At 35.9% G+C, this 13,995-nt stretch overlaps 1 protein-coding gene across 2 annotated transcripts in view; it reads right to left on the bottom strand.

The window, feature by feature from the left end:
* Positions 1-412: 412 nt before the first annotated feature.
* ENPP3 (ectonucleotide pyrophosphatase/phosphodiesterase 3) overlaps positions 413-13,995 on the bottom strand; it is a 36,467-nt gene continuing 22,884 nt past the window's right edge. For both annotated transcript variants that reach the window (XM_064413202.1, XM_064413203.1), the window contains exons 17-26: positions 13,362-13,428; positions 11,829-11,916; positions 10,905-11,074; positions 10,735-10,792; positions 9,851-10,005; positions 6,274-6,409; positions 5,684-5,761; positions 4,206-4,338; positions 2,510-2,666; positions 413-1,001 (exon numbers count right to left, since the gene is read on the bottom strand). In XM_064413202.1, the coding sequence (XP_064269272.1) occupies positions 828-1,001; positions 2,510-2,666; positions 4,206-4,338; positions 5,684-5,761; positions 6,274-6,409; positions 9,851-10,005; positions 10,735-10,792; positions 10,905-11,074; positions 11,829-11,916; positions 13,362-13,428 (1,216 nt within the window). In that variant the 3' untranslated portion in view covers positions 413-827. The remainder of the gene's footprint in view (positions 1,002-2,509; positions 2,667-4,205; positions 4,339-5,683; positions 5,762-6,273; positions 6,410-9,850; positions 10,006-10,734; positions 10,793-10,904; positions 11,075-11,828; positions 11,917-13,361; positions 13,429-13,995) is intronic.

Below are 13,995 nucleotides of genomic sequence, written 5' to 3'. Positions count from 1 at the left end.
ACTGTTTTGGATGTTACTACTTTTGTGCTCTAATCTCAAGTTTAACTATTTAAAAATAGACACAAATATTTTGTTAGCACCAGGCATTTGGAAACCATTGCAAATACAGGTAAATATCAAGACAAAATTCTTCTGTGTAGAGCATTTCTTTTACCTCTTCATGTTCAGAATGTTTTAAGATTTTTGAAGGGTACAAGGGTACATTCACTTCACTTGTTACTAGCATAATGAATTAACCCAAGTGGAAAACACAAGTGATGATTGCTTGCACTACATACAAACTTTTTGTGAGTCAGAATATGTTTCTGTGTGAATTAATAGGTGAGAAAGAGAAATTCAGAACACTTCAGGATGTGCTTGCGTTAGAGAACCATAACCCCTTTGATAAACACAAGTGGAAAAACACACACACTCCTCTCAAAGTGTTTTATTTTTCAGCTCCATTGTAGAAGTATTTTATATACAATTTACAGTTCTGGTGTCTCTGTAGTATAAAATATGTTCCTTTTGTATTTTTTCAATCATTATTACTATTACTATTATATATATAATATCACATATAATATTTAATGCATTTTTATAGTAACATAATATATTAGTTTTTACATAATAAAAATATATTCTATATTTTGAAAGCCTGGCTCAACAATGATGATTTAGTTCACTTTAGAAAATTTTATGTATCATTTTTATTCAAATTGCATTGGCACAAAACACTTGACTGAAAAACACAAATTTGAAAAATACTCCCACATACTTAGCAAGGAAATAAGTGAAATCACTGAAATTTTCTTTCTTCCAAGCACCGATCCCTTTTGCAAAGATAATCAGATACTTTCAGTCTCAAATATTGGCAGAAATGTCTTTAGCCTCAAGATCTCGGAGACGGTTTCATTTCTTTCCTGGTAAAAGTCAAGCCCAGCTAGCAACTCCACATCCCGAACACGTGCAGAATGAGCCTGAATTCTTTCTTCAACCCATTCAGAAAGTGTCTTATTTTCCTGTCAAAACAAACAAGAACAATGCTCAAACTCATAAAATGCCCTCTGTTGTTTGGTGGCAGTGTTAGGCAATTGCCAGTGTTTGACCTGGTCTGACAGACTAAAGGTGTCCAGTGGGCAAAACTTCTTTCAGGCTTTCCTAGGTATCTTTACAGCCTTGCTTTTAGGGATCTCATTTAAACAGAATCAAGGGATGTCTCTTCTACCCACCTCTCCAATTCCAAAGTGATAGAGAAGAATTATGCTGGCATGGCAATTGCAACTTTTAGCTACAAAACGCATGAGTCACGTTTCAAGCACACACATAGGGACAGTTTTAGTTACAGCACAAATTAGCTGCACTGCTCAGGCCAGTCAAGCAACAGGCACCTGACAACTCACAAAAAGTCCTTACAGCAGCTCAGTCTTGATTTCTGGACAGCAAGAATAGTTGCTAGTTAGACGGGGAAAACAATGGAAATGTAACCATTAATCAATTCAAAATGTTATTTTCTGTTCTTTTACTACAAGGAATGGTTTGCAAATAGCTGGTAATTTGCTTTTTCATTAACAATATTTGTTTCTGAGGCAAATGAGTCATTAAATTTATGTTACTGCCAAACATGATGAAGAAAATGAGAAGATTTGGGGTTTATTGCTAAACTTTAGAAATTACAGTCAATTTCTAAACTATAATGACGAATTCATTCTAATCATTAGTCAACCCTCAACTACTAAAAAAATCTCACCAGGAAGTTATGGATTATCCACACTACAAATGGGGAGACACAGAAGTTGTTTCCAAGTAGGGCAAGCTTGCACCTGTCTGGAGTTATGAGTTCAAAGTTATAAATAAACTAAAATCTGTGAAGACCAGTTTAAGTCTGTGCAGCTGTACTTGTACAATATATATACACTGAGTTTAGGAACTTTCTGGAACCCAGAGTTTGTGGAATAGGCATTCAGCTGCCTCAGCAATACATATTACACTCAGATCATGTATTTTGTTTGCTACAAGGCATAAGATTCACACTGTTAGTGGTAAGCAGAGATTTAATTTAATTCAAGTATGAATTTTAACTGCAGGACCATCCATCCAAATGCCTGCTGTCTAATTTCTTATGCAGGTGGAATAAGCAGCTGAAGGAATTTTCTAGCAACTGAAGGGAATAACACTCAGAGTCCTCTGATACCTCTGAAGTAAGTTTACCCTGCAGTCTTCCATAAAGATATCTCATCTCCCTGTTTCCTGTGCTGCTGTTCTCAGCCCTTCTCAGGTGACAGCATTTCCCTGTTGTCTTATCTTATCTTCCTTTCTTCTTCCTTGCTTTCTATCAGCTCATTACTTTCCAGCTACCTCTCCTGGAGCTCCTTGCTCTTCTGGTGACTGCTCTAACTCTCAGCTCACTCCCAGCTCATGGGGAATGAGCTAATTCCACAGACTGGTAGAGATTCTCTGGATGACTAGATTCCAATGGGAATCAGTTCCCAAAGTTCTTCAGCACACAGGAACGTAGAACTATACTCACAGCACAGCTTTCAGTGTTGTCAGGTCGGTGAGGAATGATAAAAGACAAAGCATCCAAGGACCCTTGACAGTTCAGTGGAGTATAGGATGTGTTCTTGCAGCTTGTCAGAACCACATAGTAATGGGTTGGGACAGGGATTTTTGTATTGTTTACATACCTACAAAACAAACATTAGTTAAGGCATTTTTTGAGGTATCAAATATTAACAGCACTGATACAATTAGAAATTTGTAGGATTTATCTCAATATATATCTTTCAATACTATATGACTTAAATTTCTTTTGTAATTGAAAAGAATACCTGATGGGATACACAGCCGTACCATTTATTTTATAAACAGCCAAACATACATGGATTACTCTGCATGCTACAAGCAGTCCCAGTGAAACAGGACTGCTTTACATGGTCAATACTCTATTTTGCCAGAGCTAGAGATCTCTACATCTGGAAGAGTCAGAATAGAGCATCATATTTGCTCTTCATTATACGAAGAATTTCAGCCACATGAATTGGAGGAGAGTGATGAGAAAATTAACTTCTGACTCTTTGCCATTGAGAAATGCCAGAACAGTGATTTGTGGCTGTGTGCTGTAGAAACCAGTTTAGGATACTCAGTTGAAAATGTCTTTGCTGCTCTTTTCTGGCTATTCTGCAAACATGGTCAGTCTTGTGTATAAAGAGCTGAATGTTTCCCAGGCTTTTTTGTTCAGTGTTGAACAAAACACTATCACTGAAATTACTATACTGCTTTGCATGACTGTCTAACCATGCTGACTAAAACATGCTTATTGCAAACTGGAGGCAGCATTATGTGGTCTGCTGGGTATTACAGCATTCTGCTTGGAAGGAAGTTGTAGTGTCTCCTCCCTTCCACCATCCTATTACGTGGCAGGCTGATTTTCCCATTCTCAAACCATTTTTAACAGATGTGGTCAAGTCTAGCTTGAATAAAATATCTCCAGAGATAGCTTCAGCTGTGCAGATTTCCCAGCACCTTTCTATTCCATAAATGCTCTTAGTATCACAAGGTATTTTCCTTAATCTAAGTTTTTCTAATTCTGTTTTTATTTCCTTATATTCTTATTCACCGACATAAATAATTGGTCTTTATAATTTACGTATAAAGATGCCAGATGTTGCAGTAAGCTGTGTAAGCCATAGTTACACAAATGTACCTCTCAGGAATGTTACATTTTGCATTTCCAGTTATGTGATTCAGTGAAGGCAAACACACAAATCTGACCTTTGATGAAATACAAGTTTGAGACAGTAGGAAGAAACAACAGGCAGGTGAGCGAGCACAACATCAAAGTGAGAAAATCATACTTAAGCATGTCTTCTGCATGTTTAAGTGTCATATTCTCCCAGCATTTCTGATGCAGAGGCACAAAATCTAAAATCTAGGCATCATCTCAGGAAAAGAATTGCTAGTCTGTACCTGTGCATGTGTATAGAGATACACATGTGACTGCACAGCTTTTTTACTCTTTACTTGAACTTCAACTTCCATGGGACTGTACCTGTTTGCAAGAGCATTTCCTGTTGTATGAGTAATAGTGGATATAGGATTATAAAGACAATAGTGCATTCTCCATGATACTTGTTTCTTAGTCTTTTTAAATAATAGGGGGTTTTTGTGTGGAAACACAGTGGAAGTCATATAGAGTTTGACTTCTAGCTTTTCCATGTACTTACTGCTTAATTTCATCAGGGCTATCAAAATGGCCATCATAATTGTAATCAAACACTGGTCCACTGACAACGTTTACCCCATTCCTTTCTCTAGCATACTTCTGAAGAAGCACATTATGGAAATAGTCCCATATGTCTGTCATAAAAAGAAAATAAAAGCAAAATTAATATCAATTTAAAGTAATTTCACCACTGAAGAAAAGTAGCATATTTGTGTTTTCACTGTAGATTAATAAAAAAATTTCAGAAATAAACTGCCCATAAAATCAACTCTTTGTTACACAAAATGTGGATTTCATCAGAAGGGACATACTCCCACTTGTCATTGAAAGAGGTGCTGTAAATGCTATTATAGTCCTGCAAGGCAAATTGCACTACAGGTGTTCATATTTATTTGATCTAAAGCTGAAGCTACAAAGCTACAGCTGAGAGGTCATTAATTTCTGTCTGATGTGCCTGTACCTGCAGTGTTACAAAGAGTAGGAACTGACATAATGGTTTTGGGAGAGGAATACTCACCACCTGAGTGTTAGTTTAACTGTAAAGAACTCATACCAAACATCACTAGACAATTTGGCTTATTTCACAGATGTAAATCAAGAAAATACAAATTACAGGGCATAAGATAGTGAGATTATTCAAATATTCATAACTGGCATGGCAAAAAACCTTATGGGTTCGGTGCATTGAGGGCATCTCCTATTGAATTACCTGTTATTTATGGTCTATGGAAACTTCTTGTCATTTTCCTTGAAAAATTGGATTTTTCACAGTCCGTGATTTACTTGGAAGATTAAAGACACTTAGGTCTTCTGTATCTCTGGTTTTATATGAGTGAATGAATAAATGAGGTCTGAGTGTATTAGAAAGGTAGTTACATAATTGGGGTTTTTCCAACTTTTTTCTTACACAATTCCTCGTTTTATGCATTTTCTAAGAAAATTAGCCCAGGCCTAAGAGTAAAACAGGATCATAAGCACTTATAGGAAATTTCTTGTCAGTGATTACAAACAAATGTGAGTTAGGCTGGGTGGGAAGAGCTTACCACTCTTGCATAATAAGAATATCTATTATAGAAATAGTATTGCAAGATTAATATTGTTGATGTTTTCTGTTCAGATTTTGAAAAAAGAAAAAGTGCCATTTTCATACACCTAGAGCATATTCCCAAGGGAATGAGAGTTTCATAACTGGCACTTTATGTTAGGACAGCCCAGAGGAGATGAAGAGCAAATTCAAAAGCAAACAGGTAAGCAGGGATAAACAGAATCCAGATGGGACTATACAAAGAAAAAAAAATCCCATATAATTGTGCTATAAATTTTCAAACATCTACTCCTAAAATATTTTAAGTATATTTTCACAACATCTGGATATACAGCAGGCCATGCATTAATGTTTTAAAGTTGTGATAGCTTTATCAAATCCAGGACAATAATTATAGAAAATTAATCATAATTAGTCAAAATTTTGCATCCTACCTTTGAAAGCTTTATACATGGGAACAATATTGCTGGTGAGTAAGGCATCATACTGTTCAAGATCAGATGAATTGTAGTCTATATAAAAAGATCAAAATATAAGTGAATGGAATACTATACAAAGACCAATTGATTCATATGTCACTATAAATTACAGGTACAAGTAGTTCAATTACATGTTACATTTGAGCATGAGTGTATGATCCTACTGCAAACACATCCCCAAATTTGTTCAAGAAATCTACTCAATAAATAATATTTACCAAATCTGAAAATAGGAAACGAATATTTGTGCAGAGGACGAGGGACAGCCTTTCCTTCCAGCCCTTTACATCATTCCAACCAGCTTTCATCACATTCAAGTTGTCACATGTTTTAAAAAAAACCCTTAAATATTCCAAACCAAAAATATTTAGATACAAGTAGCAACTGCCCTACTTTTGGTCAGTCTGCAAACACTGGAAACCTTTTTCTGCCCAACATGCTGATCCAAAGAAGTTTGTTTTGGTGTTTGGGTATATGTTTAAACATAAACCCACATCCAGCTGATTAAGACTTTCTAAGGTCTCTATAAAAAGAACCACACTCACTGGGAGGATAGAGGAAACTGTGGGTCAAGGTCAGCCCTTCTGGGTAGTTGGAACAATTTTGGCTCCAAGCAGCAGGGATTCTAACATCAGGCCGCAGACAGTCTGAAACAGTGGGAGGAAGAGGAGATGTGTTTTCCTGTGAAAAGGAAAAAAAAATCTTACACCCACGGCTGTGGCTAAGCCAATGCTTTGTATGGTTTTAACTTTCTAGAATGGACTTCATTGAATCCACTCCTATTTTCGTAGTGAATCAGGTCAGTGCAAGTAATGCACACAATTGTTTTCTGGGTAGTGTTTTTCTTCCACTTCTGTTTTTAGGTAATTCAGGGAAATCCGTATGTACCATGTAAAACTGTGGAAGCAAAATAAGGTTACACCTTAAGCAAAAACAGATTTCACATTTGACTCATTCGTCACTTTTACATATTTCTGGAAACACAAACTCGATGTCACATCCTCCTGGAAAGCAGCTAGTATATAAAAATGACACTATCACCTCATCTTGGCATCTGGGGATGCAGTCTCCATAAGAATCTGTGCTGCTGAAGAGTTACAGATAAAGAAATCCACTGTAAATTTTGAACATTTTACTGGCTTTAGTAGCTTCACCAAAATATGTTAACATGCTAAGATCTGGCCAAAAGTGATTCTGATTACTATATTTCTTTCTATAACCTTCACCTTTTTTTTCTTTCTATGACCTTTTCTACACACTTTTTCATAATTTTGCAATAACATTAAATCATCTGAATATTCTTTTTTGTGTTTAACTTCTTAAATCCTCATTTACATGTAACTTATTTTAATTTTTGTAAGACTGGAATATATTTTGCATTATACCTTTATAAACAGAAGTTAAACATCTAATTTGATTTTCAGTATGTTATTTGTTTTGATCAATTAAAACCAAGGAAAAATAAAGAACTCATATATTCTTCTTGTGCCTCTTTGTACTCCTTGATATTATTTCTTTAGTTATTTTTATCAAAATTCAAGTAGATGCCATATTATGATCAGGTTGTATAATAATGGAATACATATATTCCACATGGAATGAAATATAAAAGAGAAAATCTTCCCTTGACTCCTGAGCAGCTCATGTGTCAAAAAATACAACCAACCAAAAAACAAAAAACCCTCATTTATCACCAATTTGGTTCCTCCTATATCAGGTCAAAGAACCATAATGTCTCCTGAAGAAAGCAGTTAAAACTAAAAATTGGCTGTGCCTATCACATCATGAATTGTCCTTTTCAATGTCATTTATTACTTTTTGATGAGCCAGTAATTTATATCAAGAAGCAAGAGTTATTTGCATTTCATGACAGAATTTAAGCATCTGCTGTGGTCTCCTTTGTCAAATTCAGTCTTTTTGCGAGAAAATGTGCCTTCCTCCCTGGCAGAGGAGTGTAAAACCTCGAGAAAACTAATGTTCTTCAATCTTAAATTTTCCTTATTCCTGAGATTAATAAGTAATTAAAAAGCTGACATCTTTTATTTAAGATCTGCAAGTATATGTTATTCATCCAGTTTCAAAACCTCCAAATTACACAAATCCAGCAAAAGTCCAGCTTGCATTACCTAGTTTAATATTTGAGCACTTCTTTAACAGCTACATAATGATGAGATATACCCCAGCTTACAAATAGTGTAAAGCGTTGCACAGGCTGCATCATAACACAATTAACCCAGGGTACAATAAAAATTCTGTAGAAAGGGCAAGTTTCTGTCATTCCCAAGCATTGCAGCCAAACCTCACCAACAAAAGCATTAGCTCTATCCCTCTGTCCTTCCCCAGGTGTTATAATTTACAAAGCCTATTCCTCTTGATTAGCACATGCAATAAAAAATCCTAATGTCAGCTTACTGTGCAAGGTAAGTCAGTGTGTGAGCTCTTACACTCAGAGTCTTCCACTGTTGTGTCTCTGACACTATTACAGATGATTTATGATTTCCTATTCTTTCTACAAAAAACATACATCACTGTATTAGTCTGCTATGACCTATATCCTCCAATACTTCAGTCTCAGTCATTCACTGCTTCCCACAGTGTTGCATAAACTGCTATAAGAAACTCCTGCAAAATATGTATTTCTCCTAATTCAGATGTTGAGCGATAACTTTCTTTATACACTTCCAGTATCTGAAGGGGACCTACAGGAAAGCCAGAGAGGGACTCTTTGTCAAGAACTGTTGTGATAAGACAAGGAGCAATGGGTACAAATTGAAAGAGGGGAAATTTAGGTTAGATATTAGGAAGAATTTTTTTCATGTGAGGGTTGTGAGATGCTGGAACAAGTTGCCTGGGGAGGTTGTGGATGCCCTAACCCTGGCAGTGTTCAAAGCCAGGATGGATAAGGCCTTAAGCAATCTGGTCTAGTAGGAGGTGTCCCTGCCCATGGCACGGCTGGATTGGGATTAAATTATCTTCAAGGTCCATTCCAACCCTTTAAATTTCTATGATTCTATGATTCTTTGCTAACTGAGAATTTGTTTTTCAACAAAGGAAAATGTCTGAAAAGTTATTTGGGTTTTTGAGCTTTTTTTAAGCTCAATATTAAGAAGATTGCAGCTCTGACGGGACTTTTCAATCTTTTTAAAGCAAAATCAGACAAAAAATACGCCCACAATTAACTAGTTTTCAATTGGGTAATGCACTTCATTGCAAGGTTTAAGGTCAGATCTTCAAACATGAAGTATCACAGTCCTTGTTGAAATGGACATGTGTTTAAATGACTTTTAGCCTTCTTATGATTCATGATCCTTCAACCAAGATAGTGAAGAATCAGTAGAAGGTATGGAGTGAAACTTTATGAAATACTATCTTTTTAACAGCATATATTTGATTAAAATAATTTCTTCATATTTGTACTGATGAAATAGGAAATCACATAGACATTAATAACAATCCTCTTCAGACAGAAGAATCAACATAGAAACTATTTCCTCAAGGCAACTTAGAAGAAGGGTCAAATTATAAGGGCAAGTAAGCCCATGAATGTCCAATAGGTTACTGACCCTAAAAACTCAGTTTATTCTGGATCTGCATACCCTTGAACACTCAGAGGTTCACTCAACTATAATTACATTTTCAGAAATTATATCATGTAACAGAGAGCAAAGAACACACAGAAATATGCATTAGTGCAAACTGTCTTGTAGAGTAGCATAGAGGGCATTTAATAAGAAAAAGATTATGGTACTCATAGGAAAGCTTAAAACTTCTGATTTGGGAAATCACAGCCTGCTTTTCCACAGGAACTGACAGGCATGATGGAGAATTGTCTTGACAATTCTTGTAAAAGGTATATCCCTTTCACAGAACAGGCTTAATAGAACCAGCTCACCAGCTGCTCTACTCTCCTGTATCTTTTGTGTCCCTAACAAATGGTCACTCCCACTTCTCAAAACTTTAAGATAGCTGAATTTTAAATGACATCAAAGGCACTTCTTCTGACACAAGTGCCTTAGTCACATGACATCCACCAGCCCTTAAACAGGGCTCCCGATGAATGGACTACATTTTTAATCCATTAGATCCCATATATAAGAGTAGTAGAGATATTTGATAACCTACAGGCTTATTCACAGTGTATGCTGTCCACAGTGGCATCCAGATATCATAGCTGTATCCGCTCACATACTGATGATGGGAAAGGAGGCAGTAGACCTTTTCCTTCTGAAGAACTTTGGGTCTCCCATATGGCAAATGAGATGAGCTTGCTTTCTTTACTAAAATTTAAATAATAATTATTGACTTATTCTTCTATAACATTTTGGATGGCACAAGGGGTAAAGAGAGCAGACAAAAATTGTTAATTAAAACTAGCAAATACAAATAGATACAATAGTAAACTTAGTCATACGGTTCTCTAGGCTTATTAGCAGAATAAAAAATGTAGAAAATAGTTTTCATATCATGTTTAATGCACAAAAGTCAATATCAGATTTGCAAATTCATGTTTCTTTAAAATTTCATACCAATGCAAATATCTTGAATTTATCTTGCCAGTGGAGTGAAATTTACATCTTATTTGATGAAGAGGCATTACAATGTTTCCCACAATTTCCAGAAACCCCATAAAAAAAGTAGAAAGAAGTATCTACGGAAATTTTTGATCAGAGAAATGTAAAGTAATGGATACAGGGTAAGGAACAAGAGTTATGTCACATAGCCTGACAGTGCTCAGATTTTCTTCAAGACCTTTGAAATCTTTATGATTTTTTCAAAAATTTTAATGGGGTTCAGATCCTATTCCTATATATACATGCTGCTGTAACAGAGTCTCTAAAGAAATGAAAAGGAAAAATTAAAAAAAATGTATGCTTCTGACATGATTTTCCTACTTCACTTTCAATTGTAATTAACATTGCAAAAATTCCCACTGAAGCCGTGACATAAAATATAAACCAGGTGCAGATTTAAAAATACTGCTGCTCTTTTCATTTTTTGCTACTTACTTTCTTCTGTGGTGAGATTTAACCTCTCGTTTAGCTCTTCTGGTGACATAACTGAAGTCTTTAAAAAATAAGAGAAGCGTTCAAAATTAGTCCATTGTTTTGATAAAAAAACAGGAAAGCAGAACACACTTGACAAAGATGATTAAAAGACGCCAGAAACCCCTATTTACTTGTGTGCAGTTGCATCCCAGGTTATCTGCAGGAGTCAGACTGGAAAGTGGACATAAAGAGGGAGGTGAGACTTCCTTTGGATGTGACGGATTGTAAAAGGGTTTCTTTAAGAGGTGATTCAAGCTGCCATGTGTTCCATTGTTTTCTGCTGGTGCTATATGCAGCAAATCTGTTGAAACATTTCAAATTTGTAAACATGTTTTAAGACTAAAACAGTATTTTAAAAAGTTATTCTCTTTCCAAATCTACTAATTTCCTAGTCATTTTTAAAGGTAGTAGAAATAGCTTATTCCATTATTTAAACTATTACAGTAACTATTCCATCCAACTTGCAATTTTCTAGGTGTGAAGGTTCTTGGCTATCTTCCACTGCAATAAGATTTAGTAACTATAGATTTGAGTACTGTTGGTACAGTTTTATACATTGCCACAACATTCACAAGATTAGATGGTTTAATGCAAAATAAAAATGTTATTGCAAGTGCATCACATTGTGAAACCTAGTAGCCTGTTCCATTTCTGTGTGATGCTTTAAGCCATATTTTCTGAGGCTCATGCTTCCTAATTGTGCACTGCTGGGACTGCAATGGTCCATCCTAAGTCTTGAGCAAGAGCAGTTATTCTCTATAAGATTCTTATCCACAATTCCACAGGCATCAGTTTGACAGCAAACCCACGTGGCAGGTGTGGTTCCCTCTGATTCTAAAGGAATTCTTCTGCAATCAGAAAAAACCTTCAAAACGGAACAACTTCTGGAAGTCAATTTCTCAGCAGTGTAGAGAAGGCCTAAGAGCATGGCTTCAGTGATTTTGCTTCGAATGAATTTACTCAATTTTTACCTATGCTTCTTTTAGCTCTTACAACACTGGTATTTGAAAATACTAGAACTTTATCATCTAAAATATTTGATTGTTTCTACTCACCACACATAAGGTTGTAAACTTCAATGTTTTCAAAAGCATCCACTTCTGTCTTCTCTTTAAAGCTTGGGCCATGTGCTAAGAATATAGCCTAGATTGTAATAGTAATAATAAAAATCAGTTATCTAAAGATATCCAAAGTCAAAACCAATTCAGTTGCACTTTGTGAAAACTGGGGCAATGGAACAACATACAGTCTTTTCACAGTTACAGAAGTTAAAAGTATAGGATTGTTCTGGTAAGGAAGGCAAATTTCTGCCATTGCACACAATTTGAAGTAAAATGCAAAGCAAAAAATTAATATTTTAAACTATATAATGAATCTTATTTGGTTTTGGGGTGTTTTTTAAATGCCTGTTGCACTCTAAAGTTTTTGCATCACTTAAGAATCTATGGCCATGGTTAAAGCAAGGAGCAGGGAACTGCACAGGCCCATTGCAACCTCAGCAGAGACCTGCACCTGTAACACCAATGGCACAATGCTGTGCTGGGCAGCCCTTCTGGAGCCTGCAAGGCTTGTTCCAGAACACTGATCTATGTGCAGTCTCAGAGGTGTTTTGAGTGAGACTACTGTGTTTTGTCTCTCTACTGCTTTGTGAGCCTCCTGAGCTGCCTGCCAGGAGATATGGGAAACATGAGTAGCAGGACAATGATCTGTTCTAAAATAATATTATGTGTCCATAACAGAAAATGAATTTTCAGTTTATTATAGAAAGATGACATGTTGCTCTCTTCTTAAAAAATAAAAAAAAGCATCAGTTGTGGCACCCGTGTAAGGTTATCTATTATTAAGGTTTCCATGGTAACCAGAATTTACCTTTTCTTTCCATACAAACATTCAGCATAATTCTGATCACTGACATTTGGTTTTAACATGGTTATAAAGATCTGGAAGGATCTGATTCTTAGGCACAGAATATGGGACTTAGAGTGGCATGCTTGACCTTAGTTAAAGGTTCACATCACAGAAAATACACGAGACACCAAAAGCTGAAGACCTCAAAATGTTTTCACAGTAACCAGAATGAAAATGAGCTGAAACTGCAACACAGGCTATACCAACACACAGTAGAGCTAATTACTTTTTTGTCCTGATGATATGACTGACTCTTGTAAGATAAGCAGCAACAATGAGATTTAGTTTATTTGAGCATACAGTCTTCCAGATGTTCAGATGAACTCCCTGACCCTATGGAGATTTCTTGGTCATTGCCTCAGTGGAGGAATGAAAGAACAAAAGAATTCAGTGGCTAAACATGGTAGACTTGGTTTACTGTGGTCTACATGTCTCCAAGGAGGTAAAGTAAGCCCAGACTGTTTTTACTAAAGGACCCCAAAGACACAGGCCTTGTACACATTGATGAAAGGCAATACAAATATTTGGACCTAGTATGTGTTTACAGTTTACATATCTTGTGGCCAGAAAAGAAAAAGCGCACTGCAAAAAATATCTTTGTTCTGTATTCTGGTGATTTACCTGGCACATCATGATTTTGTATATAAGAAAGTGCAAGAATAGAATAGAAATCATCTTACCTCCATACTTTTGAATTCATTGTTATAGCCATGGTTACCTCCATCACAAGATGTGTAACTTTTATCCCTAAGGAGAAACCATCACAGAGTGTAAATAAAACTTGACACAAACACAAGCACTTAGTAACAGTCATTGTGACTTACAGACTCGATCATTCCTTGAGAATTGACTCTGCCATCATATTGTAGTATTTATGGCTCATCATAGCATTCATTTCCATGAAGACCTCTTTCTCCTCCAACAAAAAATTGCTATGGACAGTAATAAATTATCCTCGCTGGCTGTGAGTGTACAGTGAAACAATATTCTCAAAGCAAATTGAAAAAATGGATATTTTTGAACTGAGGCCTTTACCTAGCTGCAGGTTGCAAAACAAGTGTAATCTATTTGGAAGAATTCCTAGTTGTATTCTTTGGCATTTTAACTGAAAACTTATAATGGGAGAACTCTGCTGTTACCCTCTGTGGAATAATATAAATAAGACCTGCAAGGGATTTTGCCTTACAAACAGTGCATTTTCATCATGGATTCTGAAGTGTGAAAAGACATAGAAAATGTGGGGATGGGTTATGGAATTAACAATGCAACAGAATACTCTGACATAGTGACTAACACTTATTTTTATCTACACAT

The sequence above is a fragment of the Passer domesticus genome, chromosome 3 (genome assembly GCF_036417665.1).
Source record: "Passer domesticus isolate bPasDom1 chromosome 3, bPasDom1.hap1, whole genome shotgun sequence".
Classification (NCBI taxonomy): domain Eukaryota; kingdom Metazoa; phylum Chordata; class Aves; order Passeriformes; family Passeridae; genus Passer; species Passer domesticus.
Note: the sequence above shows the minus strand (reverse complement) of the source record. Positions and strands in the feature narration are given on the sequence as shown.